We start from the raw sequence: 19,487 nt of genomic DNA on the forward strand, positions 1-19,487 counted from the left end.
CTGCACCAAAGACTTTAAAGGAGGAATCCTTTAATGGAACAAAAGGAATACATTCAATTTCCTGTAGACGGAAAGCAGATGTGATTGTTATTCCACATCGAATAGTTTTTATTATTATTATTATGTATTTCCACGGGACTCTGGCTGCAAAAGGTTGCAAACCATTCTGCCTTTGGCCAGGATACGGGGACGTAAGACATTGGAGATCCACTCATGTCAAGGTTATCATTGGTTCCCAGGAGCCAAATCTTTGCCAAACCGGAAGAGCGAGGGGCGTGAGAATTCCAGACCAAGCGTCAGCGCCACCATGTTCTTCTGCATTGGGGAGGGTCATGCTCGGGACTCCAAGGTCCTCCTTCCGCTTGGCCTTCTTCCTTCTCTTACACCATCTCAAAACTGCCGACGGAGAGTTGTTCGAACCGCTCTTCCAGAGAGAGGATGCGGTTTTCCTGAGCCTCGCAGATCTGTTCCAGATCCATCACCATGCGTTCGAGCTCAGTAGACTCCTTCTTCTCGTCCTCGTATCGCTGTTTGGCCTTTTTCATCTTCTCCTCCAACTCTTTCAAATACTCCAGGATCTGCTCCGTTACTTGCTTGATACCCAAAATCGCCCGGTCCTGATTATCTCGGGACTCTTGAATTCTGACAAATTGTTTGTTGGCCATTTTGATTTTGGAATGGAGAAATTTGTTGGCGTCCACCAAGACCTGGTTTTGGGCCTCCAGTTTGGCCACAGTTTCTTCCCGTTCTTGGAGCTTCTCTTCAAGCTCTTTCTTCTCCTGTTCCAAGTCCTTCACCATGGCTTTCAAAATGATGGATTTGGGGACCTTCCAAGGTTTTTTCCCGAATGGTCTCATGAGTCCTTCAGGATCTCCTGATTCACCTTTGGAAAATGTCAGTTAAAAGAAGTTAAAATCGACACGTCATTCTGAATTGGGTCAAAGCATCATCCGAGGTTATGATGCTTGTTTATTATGGGCATTAGAGAAAACATCATTTGACCTACTTAACAAAGTTGAAGGGACCTTGTAGATCATCTAGTCCACGGGTAGGCAAAGTTGGCTCTTCTATGACATGTGGACTTCAACTCCCAGAATTCCTGAGCTAGCATGTTGCACTCAGGAAATCTGGGAGTTGAAGTCCATAAGTCATAGAAGAGCCAACTTTGCCTACTTCTGATCTAATCCAACCCCATGCCCTCTACATCATTTCTGACAGACGACAGCCCAGTCTCTTCCCACAACTTTTGAAGGCTACTTCTATTCCCTGGGTTGATTGTACCCACTGTCAGAAAAATTCTCCTTATTTCTAGTTTAATAATAAATGATAATAATAACAGAGTTGGAAGGGACCTTGGAGGTCTTCTAGTCCAATCTCCTGCTTAGGAAGGAAACTACACTACTTCAGACAAATGGATATCCAACATCTTCTTAAAAACATCTATTATTGGAGTATTCACAACTTCTGGAGGCAAGCTGTTCCACTGGTTAATTGTTCTGTCAGGAAATTTTTCCTTAGTTCTAAGTTGCTTCTCTCCTTATTTAGTTTCCACCCATTGTTTCTTGTTCTACCTTCAGGTGCTTTGGAGAATAGTTTGACTCCCTCTTCTTTGTGGCAACCCCTGAGATACTGGAAGACTGCTATCATGTCTCCCGTGGTCCTTCTTTTCATTAAACTAGACATACCCAGTTCCTGCAACCGTTCTTCATATGTTTTAGCCTCCAGTCCTCATAATCATCTTTGTTAATCTTCTCTGCACTCTTTCTAGAGCCTCGACATCTTTTTTATAGGGTGGTGACCAAAACTGGACGCAGTAGATGTGGTCTTGGCAATAGCCCTTGGACTTATAATATACAGTATACCGCTTTATATTGCTTTGCAGCCCTCTCTAAGCGATTTATAGAAGCAGCCTGTTGCCCCTAAACAATCTGAGTCCTCATTTTACCGACGGAAAGATAAAAGGCTGAACCAACCTGGAGCCTGGTAACTACCAAATTGCAGTCAGCCGGCAGTTAGGAGAAAGAGCCTGCGGTGCTGCCCTCTAACCACTGCACCACCATGCTCTTACTTACCAAAGGCTCTTCAATTCCCACGAGAGAAATAGCCACTGCCAAGCAACCCAGCACCAACCTCAACTGAGTCCGAGCCCAACTGTCAGAAACTGCCTCGCTGATGATGTCACAATCCACACCATCGCCAGCCAATCAGGACCTTTTATGGACCGTAGTCTTTGCCCACCCCACAGGGGAGGCACAAGGATACTCACGGCAGCAAATCCTTGCAAAATCTCCACAGTAGTTCTCAACTGAAGTCCAGCATTTCCGCCGCTAAGCGAGAACATTGTTGAGTTAGTTTTGTTCCAGTTTATGACCCTTCTTTGCCACGGCTGTTAAGCGAATAATTTTATTTATTTATTTATTTTAATTTGACTTCTAAGAAGAGAAGCCCTGCTGAATCAGGCCAAAGCCCATCGAGTCCAGCATTCATAATTAATATTAATATTAATAATAATAATAATTGTTATTGTTATTATTATTATTGGTATTATTATTATTATTCAAGGTCACACAGTGGCCCCCCAATTGTCCATAGGGATCTAGAGCAGAAAGAGAAGGCAAAACCCTCCCTTTCCCTTAACCCCCAACAAATGGGACTCAAGGGAATCCTGCCTGCCTCAACCAGAGGCCTGCACTGGCTGCTGATCAGTTTCCGGTCACAATTCAAAGTGTTGGTTATGACCTATAAAGCCCTACATGGCATCGGACCAGAATATCATCGGGACCGCCTTTGGCTGCACAAATCCCAGTGACCGATTAGGTCCCACAGAGTTGGCCTTCTCCGGGTCCCGTCGACTAAACAATGCCGTCTGGCGGGACCCAGGGGAAGAGCCTTCTCTGTGGCGGCCCCAGCCCTCTCGAATCAACTCCCCCCAGAGATTAGAACTGCCCCCACCCTCCTTGCCTTTCGAAAGCTCCTGAAATCCCACTTATGTCACCAGGCATGGGGAAACTGATATGCCCCTTAGCTACTACGTTTTTTTTATGTATGGTTTGTCAGGTTGTGTGTTTGTCTTTTATAATAAGGGTTTTAAATTGTTCTTTTAACATTAGATTTATACATTATGTATTGTTGTTGTGAGCTGCTCCGAGTCCTCGGAGAGGGGTGGCATACAAATCTAATATATTATTATTATTATTATTATTATTATTATTATTATTATTATTATTAATACCGACAAAAAGATATTGACAAAATTGAACGGGTCCAAAGACGGGCTACAAGAATGGTGGAAGGTCTTAAGCATAAAACGTATCAGGAAAGACTGAATGAACTCCATCTGTGTAGTCTGGAGCAGTGTTTTTCAACCAGTGTGCCGTGGCACACTAGTGTGCCGCGAGACATGGTCAGGTGTGCTGCGAAGCTCAGAGAGAAATTTATTTATTTATTTGTTTGTTTATTTGTTTATTTATTAGATTTGTATGCCGCCCATCTCCGTAGATTCGGGGCGGCTAACAACAATAATGAAACAACATATAACAAATCTAATATTTAAAATAATTAAAAGACCCTTATTTAAAAAACCGAACATACACAAAAATAATACCATGCATAAATTGTATAGGCCTAGGGGGAAGGGAATATCTCAATTCCCCCATACCTGATGACAGAGGTGGGTTTTAAGAAGCTTACGAAAGGCGAGGAGTGTGGGGGCAATTCTTATCTCTGGGGGGAGTTGATTCCAGAAAGAAAGCAAGAGAGAGAGAAAGAAAGAGAAAGAAAGAAAGAAAGAAAGAAAGAGAGAGAGAGAGAGAGAAAGAGTGAAGGAGAAAGAGAACAAGAGAGAGAGAAAGAGAACAAGAGAAAGAAAGCAAGAGAGAGAGAGCAAGAGAGAGAGAGCAAGAGAGAGCAAGACATAGAGGGAGGTAGGGAGGGAGAAAGAGCAAAAAAGAGAGGAAGGAAGAGAAAGAAAGAGGCATGGAGAGAGAGAAAGAAAGAGGAAGGAAGGGAGAGAAAGAGGGAGAGAGAAATAGAGCGAAAGGGAGGAAGAGAGAGAGAGATAATGTTTTGGTCCAAACTCCCCCCCCCTCAATGTGCCCCAGAGTTTCGTAAATGTAAAAAATGTGCCGCAGCTCAAAAAAGGTTGAAAATCACTGGTCTGGAGGACAGAAGGAAAAGTGGGGACATGATCGAAACATTATACCCTACGAAAGTAGACTAACAATCCTGGGTCTAGAAAGCTTAGAACTACATCACCTAAAACATAATCTAAGTATTGCCCACAAGATCATATGCTGCAACGTTCTACCTGTCAATGACTACTTCAGCTTCAACCCCAACACAAGAGCACGCAACAGATTCAAACTTAATATTAACCGCTCCAAACTTGACTGTAAAAAATATGACTTCAGTAACTGAGTTGTCGAAGCGTGGAACTCATTACCGGACTCAGTAGTGTCAACCCCTAACCCCCAACATTTTTCCCTTAGACTATCCACGATTGACCTCTCCAGGTTCCTTAGAGGTCAGTAAGGGGCGTGCATAAGTGCACCAGTGTGCCTTCCGTCCCCTGTCCAATTGTCTCTCCTTTATCTCCTTTATCTTTTCTTCCTTTCAAATATGTTCACCTATACTTTTATATCTTTTCTTCTATTCTTTTCTTTATTTATATTATTACATATCTATTCTCTTCAATGTGTATTCTTTTCTTTATTTATATTATTACATATCTATTCTCTTCAATGTGTATTATATATTGGACAGAATAAATAAATAAATAAATATATTATATTCATTTATTCCTTTTCCTTCTCTTGACTTATGTGATGTTTTTGTTCTGTTTTTTCGGGCTTGCTACATTCTTAAGGTGGGAGGAAGGACTAGATAAGGAGGATTGTTTTGACTACTAGGTGATTTTTTTCCCGTGGGAACAGAAGTTTGATCCTGCTGTGAGCTGGAGTTTGAAGACACCAAGCAATGTGCATTCTATTTTCAACTGGAGGGTTGTGACTTTTGTGGGATATTTCTAATTATACAATATTACGTAGTGCAATTCCGGTTTGTGCCAGATTCGAAATGACAACAGACTTTTTGCCAATTTGATGCCCACCTAAATAAAAATAAAATCTCCACACCCACTTCGAAATTATGGAAATAAGATTAAATAACTTTGATGAAAATAAATAAGGATAAGTTGATGGCATGATGGAAAATTATATCTTAAGTAGAATTTATGACGACAACGTGAAAAAAAATTCCAATCACTTTTTGTATGTAAAGAAATGTAAACCGGAGCTAAGGAAGAAATTGAAACTTATTGCAAATAATTTAACCCCCTAAATGGTGGTGGGGTTTATTGGTGTTGGGCACTTTTTCTTTAAGTTTTTTTTTGTTTGTTGTAATAAAATTTAATAAAAATATATTTTAAAAAAAAAATCTGTTTTTTTTGGAAGATGGGACTTTGAAACATAGAAACATAGAAGATTGACGACAGAAAAAGACCTCCTGGTCCATCTAGTCTGCCCTTATATTATTTCCTGTATTTTATCTTAGGATGGATATATGTTTATCCCAGGCATGTTTAAATTCAGTTCCTGTCGATTGACCAACCACGTCTGCTGGAAGTTTGTTCCAAGCATCTACTCCTCTTTCAGTAAAATATTTTCACACGTTGCTTCTGATCTTTCACCCAACTAACCTCAGATTGGGGGGCTCTTGTTCGTGTGTTCCCTTCGCTGTTAAAAACACTTCCCTCCTGAATCTTATTTAACCCTTTCACATATTTAAATGTTTCAAATGCTTTGCTTATTCCTGTTCGAAAAGGGTTTCACCACTTGGAATCCTGATATTTCTTTGATGCCTTTTCACATCGTTGTGTCGAAAATTGTGTTGAGCTGGTTTTCCACGCACAGAAACATAGAAACATAGGAGATTGACGGCAGAAAAAGACCTCATGGTCCATCTAGTCTGCCCTTATACTATTTCCTGTATTTTATCTTAGGATGGATATATGTTTATCCCAGGCATGTTTAAATTCAGTTACTGTGGATTTACCAACCACGTCTGCTGGAAGTTTGTTCCAAGGATCTACTACTCTTTCAGTAAAATAATATTTTCTCATGTTGCCTTTGATCTTTCCCCCAACTAACTTCAGATTGTATTTATATGCTTTCCCCCTTCTGACGTTTTACAAACCAAAGCAGTATGAAACACCCAGGATCTAGTTTATTCAAAACCTGCTGATTTGCATCCATCGTTTTCATATCGCACAAATTAAAAAGATTTTCTTCTTACACAAAGAGACACCCCCCCATATCCCCAGTATATATTGATGCTTTCACCCGTAGCTGGGTCTGTAAAGACTAAATTCTCCGACGTTTACTGGCTCAGATAAACCAATCTTGATATGCAGAATCATTTTGGCAAACTTGCAAAACAGGAAACCATGATATTCTTTACCAAGGCAGTGAAGAAACACCCCCAAATATTCAAGCTTTTTCTTCACTGGCATTTTCAGAGTTTGTGTAATCTCCTTATTTCTTAAGTTAACGGCTGGATGAGCAAATTTCTGTACTGTTTAATGTGAGGTTATGAAAAAAATAGCAGTTTTTCCCCCAGGGCCCTTCCAGCTGTCCTGGACTTCAACTCCCAAGGGGAATTCTGGGAACCGAAATTCCATTCCATCTGCAAAGTCCTGTTTTGTGTTATTAACCCAACAGGCAGATTAACCTAAAACTGCAGGTTAAGATGGGGAAAAGCCATGGGGATTGAATCAGAGGACAAATTGTTTCTCACACACACACGCACGGGGGTGTAAACACACATACACTCACACAAAACCTCAAACACATTGCATAATCATTACCAATTAATTAATCTTTCATAAAAGGACGGGGGTGAGGGGTGAGGGAGAGGGTGATCATGATATTCATCCTAACTACTTCAATCTTCTTTTTGACACATGCAAACTTTGTTCAAACATCCAGTAGTTCAAAGGGGGAAAAATTAACCTCTTTCTCCTGCAATTATAAAAACAGTCCCCCTTTTCTCTTTGCCTGCCCTCGTTTTTCAAGTAATTCAAACAAATCTTCAGTAGTTTTAAGAACCAGGCTCTCCGAGAGATTATCAAGGATAACGCCTAAAAAGAACTGTATCTCGCTTAGGGGGAAAAAAGTCTTCTAAAAAGTTTTTGTGGGATATTATTTTCTTTCATGCTGAAAATCCATACTTAAAAAGGTCCAAGAGGTTTGTTGCGGCAACAACAACGCAACGGTTGTGATCAGTCAGCCTTTTCGCGGGAGTCTCGCAAGAAAGGCAGCGCTCTCCTAAGCTCGGAGTTACTCCGGAGTTACTCCATGTTGTAAGTCTCCTTTTTGAATCCTCCGTCCGAATTTTGTGATTCCAGACGCCAGAAAATAAAATACCTTCAAAATGATTAAAAGTCTTTTCTGCAATCCTGAAAGAGGAACTTTAAAAAAATTAGTCTCTTTAAAAAAAGAAAGAAAGAAAGGGAAAAACCCCAAAAGGATAAAACTGAAACTGTTCTCCAGAAGGATATTTCAGAATCAGCTGGTGTGGCCTTTTCCTTCTTTTTTTCCCCTGCTTCTTCTCTCAGTGGTTGTTCTTGGTGGCCTCTTTTGCGGCAACGATCAGAGGAGTCAGGCTGGAGAGGGGCTTGGCAATTTTCAGGAACTGGTGCTAGAAAAGGAGGAGAGAAAGGGAGGCATGGGAAAACAGTCACAACTTTTGGGAAGGGAGGGAGGGAGGGAGGGAGGGAGGGGAAGAAGAAGGGAGGGAGGGAGAGAAGGGAGGAGGGAAGGAAGGAAGGAAAGAAGGAAGGGGGAGGGAAGGAAGGAAGGGGGGATAAGAAGAAAGGGAGGGAGGAAGGAAGGGCGAAGAAGAAGGAAGGGAGGGAGGAAGGAAGGGAAGAAGGGAGGAAGGAAGGGAGGAAGGTAGGTAGGAAGGAAGGAATGAAGGAATGAATGAAGGAAGGAAGGAAGGGGAAGAAGAAGGAAGGGAGGGAGAGGGGGAGGGAGGAAGGAAGGAAGGAAAGAAGGAAGGGGGAGGGAAGGAAGGAAGGGGGATAAGAAGAAAGGGAGGGAGGGAGGAAGGAGGGAATGAAGGAAGGGGGAAGAAGAAGGGAGGGAGGAAGGGAAGAAGGAAGGAAGGAAGGAAGGAGGGAGGGAGGGAATGAAGGAAGCCCTAAGTCTTTGCAGGCTTTTTTTCAATGCTACTCCCCCCAAAGAATGTTTTTTCAGCCCTAACCAGGGGATTAATTTAATTTAATTTATTAAATTTATAAGTAAAAGCAATGTGGAAAAAAAATTTAAACCCCCTGAAATAAAAGCATTCACTACTTCTAGGTCAGAGCTTGGTGGTATTGCCGAATGGCCCCAAGGCCTGCCGGCAGAGCCACGTCTTCACAGCCATCCGGAAGGCCAGGAGGGTGGGGGTGGCACGGATCTCTGGGGGCAGCTGGTTCCAGAGAGGTGGCGCCACCACAGAGAAGGCCCTCCCGTGTGATTCCGCCAATCGGCACTATTTGGCCAACGGGACGCGGAGAAGACCAAACCTGTGGGCCCTAATCGGTCACTGGGCAGTCCCGTAAATAGCCTGGCCCTAAGCCATGTAAGGCTTTATACCATATTTTTTGGAGTATATGACACTCCTTTTTCCTCCCTAAAAGAGGCTGAAAATTCAGGTGCATCTTATACTTTTAATACTTTCCCCCCAGCCCTAACTAGATGCTAACACTCTTCCCAGCTCTTACCTTGCAGGCTCTTTCACTGTTACTCTCTGCAAAGAATGTTTTCCAAGCCCTAAGTCTTTGCAGGTTTCTTTTTTCATTGGTCTAACTTGCTCCAAATGTTTCTTTCCAGCCCTAACCAGGTGCCAACAATGTTCCCAGCTCTTACCGGCCTGCAAGCTCATTCATTGTTACTCTCTCAGATTAATAATTTTTAAAAAGCCCTTAACCAGGGGATAAAATTATGTGCTGAAGCTGACCAGACTAAGGACGCTGGCCAGATGAATACCTGGTAGGTGTTGTGGTTAGCTCTGGCCCAGCTCCTGCCCCAAGGACTGTGGATGTGGGGGAGACATCCACATGCTGCAGGCCTGTTTTGCCCCCCGGTGGAATCTGCTGATGAAGGCTCCTCTGACCAAGAAGACATGAGTGACAGGGAGGAGGAGAGTGTGGCAGACAGCTCAGAAGGAGATCAATTATCTCTCTCCTCCTTGGATTCAGAACAAGAGTTAATGATACAGCCACACATGCGGAGAGCGATGCATAGGCAACAACAACTGAGAGATTATTATCAAAGAAAATGAGGCCACCTGTGGTTGGGTGGGGCTGTGGTCATTAGTGAGGCTGCTATAAAGAGCAGCCTGTGGGTTTGGCCATTGTGGAGGATTATCTGATCCTTGTGTTTCATGACTGCTTTACTGACTTTGACTTTTTGTGTGCTGATTTTTCCCCGCTTGGAAACTAAACCAGAGCAAAGTGTGTTTCACTTTGTGGAAGAAGAAGGACTGTGAATTGCCTCACAGCTGCAAGCTAAGTATCTCAGAACTGATGAGGGACTTGTACAAATTACCAGTTTGTTTGGAGACCAGTGCTCTTTGCTATCCCAAAAGAGGGTTTGGTTTAAGTGAATTTTCATTATAAAGAACATTGTTTTTAATTTTCAAACGTGTGGGTGTCTGAAATTTGTACCTGTGAATTTTTGGGAGGATTCCACCAGAGAGCCCGACAGAACAGTAGGTAGATTGTTTCCCACTATTTTTCTCCCCAAAAATTTAGGTGCGTCTTATACTCTGAAAAATACGGTAAATGAGATCCTGTCTGTCTTTCTCTGGATCCCGGGGTTACCTGCAGAAGCTCTTTGGCCGATCCTCTCTTCTCCACATCCATTTCCAAGCAGCGATTGAGGAAGTCTCTAAATATGGGGGAGAGCTTCTCTGGGTTTTGCAGCTCGGGGGTCCCGTTGGTAGCAATGAGATACAAAGCCTGGAATAAATAAATAAACAAACAGGGATATAAAGAATAGAATAGAATAGAATTTTTATTGGCCAAGTGTGATTGGACACACAAGGGATTTGTCTTTGGTGCAGATGCTCTCAGCGTACATAAAGGATTACCTCTATTCTAGAGAGAAAAATTCCCCGACGATGGGCGCCAGCACGAGCCCAAAAGCTTGAAAGAAGAAACCCTGGGAGGTCCCAGAGACCAATTCAGGCTGGATCCTATGACCATCATTAAGTGTCGTGCCACATGATTCTTGACAAATGTATCTTTTCTTTTATGTACCCTGAGAGCATCTGCACCAACGACAAATTCCTTGTGTGTCCAATCACACTTGACCAACAAAGAATTCTATTCTATTCTATTCTATCCCATTCCATCCTACTCCATTCCATTCCAATCTGATCTTTCCAGATTCTATTCTATTCTTTTCATTATTCTAGTTCTATTCTATTCTGTTCTATCCCATCCCATCCTACCTCATTCCATTCCATTCCAATCTAATCTTTCCAGATACTATTCCATTCCATTCCAATTCTATTCTGTTCTGATATTCTATTTTCCAATATTCTATTCCATTCTATTCCGTTCTGGCCTACTCCATTCTATTCTATTTTCCAATATTCTATCCTATTTTCTATTCTATTCTATTCTATTCTATCCTACCCCATCCCATCCCATCCTACTCCATTCCAATCTGATCTTTCCAGATTCTATTCTATTCTTTTCATTATTCTAGTTCTATTCTATTCTATCCCATCCCACCCCATTCTACCTCATTCCATTCCATTCCAATCTAATCATTCCAGATTCTATTCTATTCTATTCCATTCCAATTCTATTCTATTCTGTTCTGATATTCTAGTTTCCAATATTCTATTATATTCTACATTCCAATATTCTATTCTAAATTTCAATATTCTATTCCATTTCATTCTATTCTATTTTCCAATATTCTATCTTTTTTCTATTCTATTTTATTCTACTCTATTCATTCTATTCTATTCTCTATTCTATTCTATTCTGTCACATTATCCTGAGATATTTACGTTTGCGTGAATTTGCAGGCTACGAAGCCTCCTCTGCTTGAGGACGCGCATCCCTGAAGCCCAAAGCTTACCCGCAGGGGGTTCTCGTTGAGGTACGGGGGTTCCCCCTCGATCATTTCAATGGCCATGATGCCCAGAGACCAAATGTCCACCTTGGGGCCGTAGGCTTTCCTGGTGACCACTTCGGGAGCCATCCAATAGGGAGTCCCCACCATGGTGCTGCGTTTACTCTGCTCAGGAGTGATTTGGGCACAAAAGCCAAAATCAGCTGGAAGAAAAGGAAACAAAATAAAACGAGGAGGAATGGATGAAAAGCTTGGTCTACTCCAGTTGCCCTCAACCTGGTACATCTTTCAGCTGTGGCAAGGGGGGCGTTCGCCCAGGTCCGCCTGGTGCATCAGTTGTGGCCCTATTTGAACCGGGAGTCACTGCTCACAGTCGCTCATGCCCTCATCACCTCGAGGCTCGACTACTGCAACGCTCTCTACATGGGGCTACCTTTGAAAAGTGTTCGGAAACTTCAGATCATGCAGAATGCAGCTGCGAGAGCAATCATGGGCTTCCCTAGGTATGCCCATGTCACACCAACACTCCGCAGTCTGCATTGGTTGCCGATCAGTTTCCGGTCACAATTCAAAGTGTTGGTTATGGCCTATAAAGCCCTTCATGGCACCGGACCAGAATATCTCAGGGACCGCCTTCTGCCGCACGAATCCCAGCGGCCAGTTAGGTCCCACAGAGTGGGTCTTCTCCGGGTCCCGTCAACTAAACAATGCCGCTTGGCGGGACCCAGAGGAAGAGCCTTCTCTGTGGCGGCCCCGGTCCTCTGGAACCAACTCCCCCCAGAGATTAGAATTGCCCCCACCCTCCTTGCCTTTCGTAAGCTACTTAAAACCCACCTCTGCCACCAGGCATGGGGGAATTAAGATTTCTTCTCCCCCTAGGCCGTTACAATTGTATGCATAGTATGTCTGTATGTATGTTTGGTTTTGTATATTAAGGGGTTTTTAATTCGCTTTTAGTATTGGATTATTATTGTATACTGTTTATGATTGCTGTTAGCCGCCCCGAGTTTTCGGAGAGGGGCGGCATATAAATCCAATAAAACTTGAAACTTGAAACCTTCCAAGAAGGAACAGCAATGCCCAGAACCTGGAGTAGCCCCCATGCACAACTTCTTTCTACCCTTGGAGAAGACCAAAGACTATCTGGTCATCACTCCGCAGTCTGCATTGGTTGCCGATCAGTTTCCGGTCACAATTCAAAGTGTGGGTTATGACCTATAAAGCCCTACATGGCCTCGGACCAGACTATCTCTGAGACCGCCTTCTGCCGCACGAATCCCAGCGTCCGGTGAGGTCTCACAGAGTTGGCCTCCTCAGGGTCCTGTCAATCAAACAATGCCAGCTGGCAGGACCTAGGGGAAGAGCCTTCTCTGTGGGGGCCCCGGCTCTCTGGAATCAGCTCCCCCGGGAGATTCGCAATGCCCCCAGCCTCCTTGTCTTCTGAAAGAGTTTAAAAATCCATCATTGTCACCAGGCCTGGGGTCATTAGATCTTTCCCGCTGACCAACAAGTGTTTTTAGTGTGATTTATTGAGTGAATGTTAATGAATGTTTTAAAGTTAGAATTTATTGGATCAATTGTATTATTGTGTGTTTTATATATGCTGCGAGCCGCACCGAATCCTCGGAGACAGGCGGCATACAAATCCAATGAAACTAAACTAAACTATATACAATTTTTCTTAAGATACCAGACCCTTGAGAAAGGTCTTAGAAGGGTGGTTTGGTGTATGGGGAACGTACGCTATGGGCCAATCACTAGGAGACAGTGAGTTCTAGTCCCGCCTTAGGCATGAAAGCAGGCTGGGTGACTTTGGGCCAATCACAGAAGATGGTGAGTTCTAGTCTCGCCTCAGGGAGGAAAGTCAGCTGGGTGACTTTGGGCCAATCACAAGGAGAGAGGGAGTTCTAATCCCACCTTAGGCATGAAAGACAGCTTGTGACGATGGGCCACTTCCTCTCTCTCAGCCCAGCCTACTTCGCAGGGCTGTTGTTGTGGGGGGAAAGGAGGAAGGAGTATTATGCATGCTCATTGCCTTGAGTTAATTTATTACTTGAGTAATAAAAATGGAACAAATAAAAAAATTAGAAGAATTAGAAACATAGAAGATGGACGGCCAAAAAAGACCTCATGGTCCATCTAGTCTGCCCTTATACTCTCCGAGTCTTCAGAGAGGGACGGCATACAAATCTAATAAATAATAATAATAATAATAATAATAATAATAATAATTATTATTATTATTATTATTATTATTATTATTATTATTATTATTATTAGAAACATAGAAGACTGATTGCAGAAAAAGACCTCATAGTCCATCTAGTCTGCCCTTATACTATTTTCTGTATTTTATCTTACAATGGATCTATGTTTATCCCAGGCAGGTTTAAATTCAGTTACTGTGGATTTACCAACCATGTCTGCTGGAAGTTTGTTCCAAGGATCTACTACTCTTTCAGTAAAATAATATTTTCTCACGTTGCTTTTGATCTTTCCCCCAACTAACCTCAGATTGTGTCCCCTTGTTCTTGTGTTCACTTTCCTATTAAAAACACTTCCCTCCTGAACCTTATTTAACCATTTAACGTATTTAAATGTTTCAATCCTGTCCCCCCTTTTCCTTCTGTCCTCCAGACTATACAGATGGAGTTCATGAAGTCTTTCCTGATACGTTTTATGCTGAAGACCTTCCACCATTCTTGTAGCCCGTCTTTGGACCCGTTCAATTTTATTGATTGGAGATTACTGTCCAAAGAGCAGGCCAACGAGCCAGGTCCCAACAAAGAATGAACAAACTGCCTCTCTATGCACGCAATAAATAATTTTTCACCTTTTGCCCACTGAAAAGTAATATTCAGTCACAATGTTGGAATCAAAGGCATCAGTTATTGCTTCGTTAGGAGCGAAGGGTTTCCACCCACAGGCAAAACATCCCCCAGACCCACAATTCCCGCCAATCATCCAAGCCACGTACTTAGCTTGACAGACCCGTCCATTCCAAGCAAAATGTTGTCACTTTTGATATCTCGATGGATCACCTGGTTGCAGTGGAGGAATTCCAAGGCTTGAAGGCACTAAGGGGGGAGACAGCAAAGACAGATGTGGCTCTTATGGGGGGCATCTGTAGGGGTATTTATGCATTTCCCAATGACCACCCTTCACCGAACAAGGCATGGATCAGAAATGTAGGGGTGATATAATAGGTGAGGACGACTCTGTGAGCCCTTTCTATTAATGCAGCTTTACAGTGCTCCCTCGATTTTCGTGGGCGATGCGTTCTGAGACCGCCGGCTGTTGTACATACTCCTGGTCAGTTGGAGGATGATGAAGAGCTTGAGGACTCTTATACTGATAGTGTTTATGAATTAGTGGTAGGCGCTGGGGTTACAGGTATTAGAACAGGTGGGAGGCCAGCCACAGGATGTGGCTATGAGTCCAGAATCTAGTGAAGAAGAGACAGACATTCGCTGGGTCAATCCTCAATTCAGAAGGGTCCAAAAACGCAAGGAACAGGTGTTAGGGAAAAGATATTAAGGGGAGGAATGGGTTAAATGCTGGAGTGATGTATTTGGCACCTCAGGGGGCCAGTGGGGAAGAAGGGCAGAGTTTCAATGTTGTAGTTCTAAAATGAAGTCTCTTGAGTGAGTAAGTTTATTCTGTGTTATTTTAGAAACATAGAAACATAGAAGTCTGATGGCAGAAAAAGACTTCATGGTCCATCTAGTCTGCCCTTATACTATTTTCTGTATTTTATCTTAGGATGGTCATTCCTGCTGTTTTTGAATCATGCTGTAAGTACATAAATCTTGGGAGACGGAGGATGGAAGGAATGTATGTGGAATGGAATTAAGAGAGATAACAGGAGAAAGGAATGTGCCAGTCTGTATTGCATTTTGAATACGGAAGTGAAGAGAATAAAAATGGAGTTTCTTTGTTTATGAAATACAGTGTTCCCTCGATTTTCGCAGGGGATGCGTTCCAAGACCGCCCACAAAAGTCGAATTTCCGCGAAGTAGAGATGCGGAAGTAAATACACTATTTTTGGCTATGAACAGTATCACAAGCCTTCCCGTAACACTTTAAACCCCTAAAGTGCAATTTCCCATTCCCTTAGCAACCATTTAGATTATTGCTGACCATGTTTATTTATTAAAGTTTATTAAAAAAAATATTTATTAAAGGGAGATGAAAGTTTGGCGATGACATATGATGTCATCGGGCAGGAAAAACCGTAGTATAGGGAAAAAACCCGCGAAGTATTTTTTAATTAATATTTTTGAAAAAACGTGGTATAGCTGTTTCGTGAAGTTCGAACCCGCGAAAATCGAGGGAACACTGTACTGCATTCAGTAAGCGTTATTTTTAATAACTAAAGTTCCACCAGAAACCAGAACACCCGCGAAAGTCAAATTTCCGCGAAGTAGAGATGCGGAAGTAAATACACCATTTTTGGCTATGGACAGTATCACAAGCCTTCCCTTAACACTTTAAACCCCTAAATTACCATTTCTCATTCCCTTAACAACCATTTACTCACCATTATTATTGGTACTCACCATTGAATAAGACACTTAGTGATCCTGATATTTATAAACATAATTATTTATTAACAATTATATATATATTTTTGTTATTTATTTGCAAAAAGTATTAGTTTGGCGATGATGTACGACATCATAGGGCGGGAAAAACCGTGGTATAGAAAAAAACCCATGAAGTATTTTTTAATTAATATTTTTTTGAAAAACCGTGGTGTAGGCTATTCGCAAAGTTAGAACCCGCGAAAATCAAGGGAACACTGTACAATGAGCAGAATCAAAAACATCTCCAATCCAGAGGCGGAGAGGGAGGGAGGGAGGAGAGGTAAGGATGGATGGATGGATGGATGAGATGGCAGGGAGGGAGTGATAAGGGTGAAAGGGAGGGAGGGAGAGGGGAGATGGATGGATGGATGGGAGAGAGAGAAGGAAGATGAATAGAGGGGGAAGTAAAAAGGAAGGAAGGAGAGGGTGAGTGGATGGGTAGACAGAAGAAATAGAGGTTGGTAAGTAGGTAGGTAGGGCACATAAGAAGGAAGGAAGAGGAAAGGGAGGGTGGGAAGAAGGAAGGAGAGATAAGGACAGGGAGGGAGGAGAGGTAAGGATGGATGGAAGGGAGGGAGGGAAGGAAGGAAAGGAGAGAGGGATAAGGATAAAAGGGAGGGAGAGAGGAGATGGATGAATGGGAGAGAGGGAGGGAGGAAAGGAAGATGAATAGAGAGGGAAGGAGTGTGCAAAAGGAAGGAGAGAATGGGTGGATGGGTGGACAGAAGAAATGGAAGTTGGTAAGTACGTATGGAGCGAGAGCGGGTAAGAAGGAAGGAAGGAAGGGGAAAGGGAGGGAGGAGAAATAAGGAGGAGAGGGAGGAGAGGCAAGGATGGATGGATGGATGGATGGGGAGGAAGGAAGGAAGGAAGGAGGGAAGGAAGGAAGGAAGGGGAAAGGGAGGGAGGGAGGAGAAATAAGGATGAGAGGGAGGAGAGGCAAGGATGGATGGATGGATGGATGGATGGATAGGGAAAGAGGAAGGAAGGGAGGAAGAAGGAAGGAGGGAGAGAAGGAAGGAAGGAAGGAAGGAAGGAAGGAAGGAAGGAAGGAAGGAAGGAAGGAAGGAAGGAAGGAAGGAAGGAAAGAGTGATCTATGTTACAGTTCATCCTGAGCTACTTTCAGGGCAGACACATCTAAATATCTCCTTGAATTTTTAAATAACTTTTTCCAGTCCATTACAAGCTCTGCCACTGTTGGACGCATTGAGGAATCTGGGAAGGAAATTCCTCTGAAGCCATGACCCAAAGGGACCCAGGTTCTCTACAAGCCCTCATTAAAATTCTTACCTCACGGCACACCGCAGCTATCTGTCCTTCATCCATGCAGGTCTCCGTTACCACGTCTGTCAATGAGCCGCCAGCCAAATACTCCATGACAACCCACAGCTCGTCTCCCACAAGGTAACTGCAGCGAACGGAAGAAATGGCACGAGTCTCACATTAGTCTGCCAAACACACAAACACACCTATTTGCCAAACCGACATAGGCAGCAATGTTTTAAGAGCAAGGTGGTGAAGCGGACCATCCAAGGTGAAGCCACAAAACTACCTTGCAAACTAAAAAACAAGTAGACACATAGAAACATAGAAGTCTGATGGCAGAAAAAGACCTCATGGTCCATCTAGTCTGCCCTCATACTATTTTCTGTATTTTATCTTAGGATGGATCTATGTTTATCCCAGGCATGTTTAAATTCAGTGACTGTGGATTTATCTACCACGTCTGCTGGAAGTTTGTTCCAAGGATCTACTACTCTTTCAGTAAAATAATATTTTCTCACGTTGCTTTTGATCTTTCCCCCAACTAACTTCAGATTGTGTCCCCTTGTTCTTGTGTTCACTTTCCTGTTAAAAACACTTCCCTCCTGGACCTTATTTAACCCTTTAACATATTTAAATGTTTCGATCATGTCCCCCGTTTTCCTTCTGTCCTCCAGACTATACAGATTGAGTTCATGAAGTCTTTCCTGATACGTTTTATGCTTAAGACCTTCCACCATTCTTGTAGCCCGTCTTTGGACCCGTTCAATTTTATCCATCTCTTTTTGTAGGCGAGGTCTCCAGAACTGAACACAGTATTCCAAATGTGGTCTCACCAGCGCTCTATATAGCGGGGTCACAATCTCCCTCTTCCTGCTTGTTATACCTCTAGCTATGCAGCCAAGCATTCTTCTTGCTTTCCCTACCGCCTGACTGCACTGTTCACCCATTTTGAGACTGTCAGAATTCACTACCCCTAAATCCTTTTCTTCTGAAGTTTTTGCTAACACAGAGCTGCGAATACAATACTCAGATTGAGGATTCTTTTTCCCCAAGTGCATTATTTTACAATAATCAAATCTTGGTTTTGATGTCCAGTGTGAGATGACTTTTTTCCCCGCAAGGACTCCAGAGAAAAATCTTAATTTTAAACCTGCTTTTCCTATTCCAAATTCTCTTTTTGCAGTCACTTTTGTAGAGCATCTTGGGGGACAAGGTCTCACTAGAAGACAGTAATTGGAGCTCGGGGTTGAACTGCCCATTTCATTACCCAACACTCAACTATGCACTGGTGATGTTATCTAGCTGGGTCATGAAATATCTGTCAGGAAACAAGCAAAATTAATTAGTAAAATTAATAGAAATTTTCAGATGAGGAGAGATAAGAACCTCCGTTGAGTGGGTAACAAGAAAAGGAAAGTTTATATATGATTGATTTTAAGCATTGTTGTTGTGTTTATAACTATACATTGTTTTATTTTATGGTGGAGAAAATAAAAAAAATGATACGTGAAAAAAAAACCCAAGCTCAGTGTTATGCCAGGCCCTTAGCAATTAGCCCCCAGTGAGTTTGGGATGAATTTCAAACACACACACACAGTCACAAAGAAAATGAAAGCAAGTTTATCAAGCAATCTTGAGTTAAATTATTCTCACCCGAGATGCGGCAGTGCCAAAACCAAAAGAGAAGATAAGATGGCTGTAAATCTTCACAGCCACCCAAACCAAAAAGTCCTCAAGAGTTCTTTAACTATGAAGTGTCCAGAGTTTAGTAGAAGTCCTTGAATAATACGAGCTAGAGCTATGTTCTTTCAGGAGTCTCTAAACACCCACAGACCACGTTTCCCAGCGTCCACTTTTATCACCAACTCATTAACATAATAAACCCTTGAACAGGTGTACTGACTTATCTTCTTAAATGCCTGAGCAGCTGTTCCCTTCTAGTCACAAGCCTGCGCACACGGGCATCCACAAGTGGGTCCTCCCCCGATTCTGATGACTCACTAATTGAAGCACTGACTGGTGGGCTGGCTGCACCCATCTCGTTATATGTTTCCTCTCCCCCATTGTCTGTCCCTGGCTCTGAGCTGACATCACTGACAGATTCTGCTGGCAATAAAACAGGTCTCCGATAAACCGAGGATTCCCATAAATCAACATCAACATTCCCTGCTGCAGGAGCTGGCCCAGAGCCAACCACAACACTCAGAGAGTTTCAAGACTCCAGAACGAGGTCTCTCCTCTTGTAGAGCAGCTTTGAAGGGAAAAGTCTCACAGGGAGATTATGATCCCACTATATAGAGCGCTGGTGAGACCCCATTTGGAATAATACTGTGTTCAGTTCTGGAGACCTCACCTACAAAAAGATATTGACAAAATTGAACGGGTCCAAAGACGGGCTACAGGAATGGTGGAAGGTCTTAAGCATAAAACGTATCAGGAAAGACTTCATGAACTCAATCTGTATAGTCTGGAGGACAGAAGGAAAAGGGGGGACATGAT

General features: G+C 42.8%; 1 protein-coding gene across 2 annotated transcripts in view; it reads right to left on the reverse strand.

Annotated features, from left to right (window-relative positions):
- Nucleotides 1-6,202: 6,202 nt before the first annotated feature.
- PAK1 (p21 (RAC1) activated kinase 1) overlaps nt 6,203-19,487 on the reverse strand; it is a 56,409-nt gene continuing 43,124 nt past the window's right edge. For both annotated transcript variants that reach the window (XM_070749504.1, XM_070749505.1), the window contains 5 exons: nt 17,013-17,130; nt 14,113-14,212; nt 11,142-11,338; nt 9,869-10,006; nt 6,203-7,695 (listed from right to left, as the gene is read on the reverse strand). In XM_070749504.1, the coding sequence (XP_070605605.1) occupies nt 7,609-7,695; nt 9,869-10,006; nt 11,142-11,338; nt 14,113-14,212; nt 17,013-17,130 (640 nt within the window). In that variant the 3' untranslated portion in view covers nt 6,203-7,608. The remainder of the gene's footprint in view (nt 7,696-9,868; nt 10,007-11,141; nt 11,339-14,112; nt 14,213-17,012; nt 17,131-19,487) is intronic.

Source organism: Erythrolamprus reginae, chromosome 4 (assembly GCF_031021105.1).
Source record: "Erythrolamprus reginae isolate rEryReg1 chromosome 4, rEryReg1.hap1, whole genome shotgun sequence".
NCBI classification, from domain to species: Eukaryota; Metazoa; Chordata; class Lepidosauria; order Squamata; family Dipsadidae; genus Erythrolamprus; species Erythrolamprus reginae.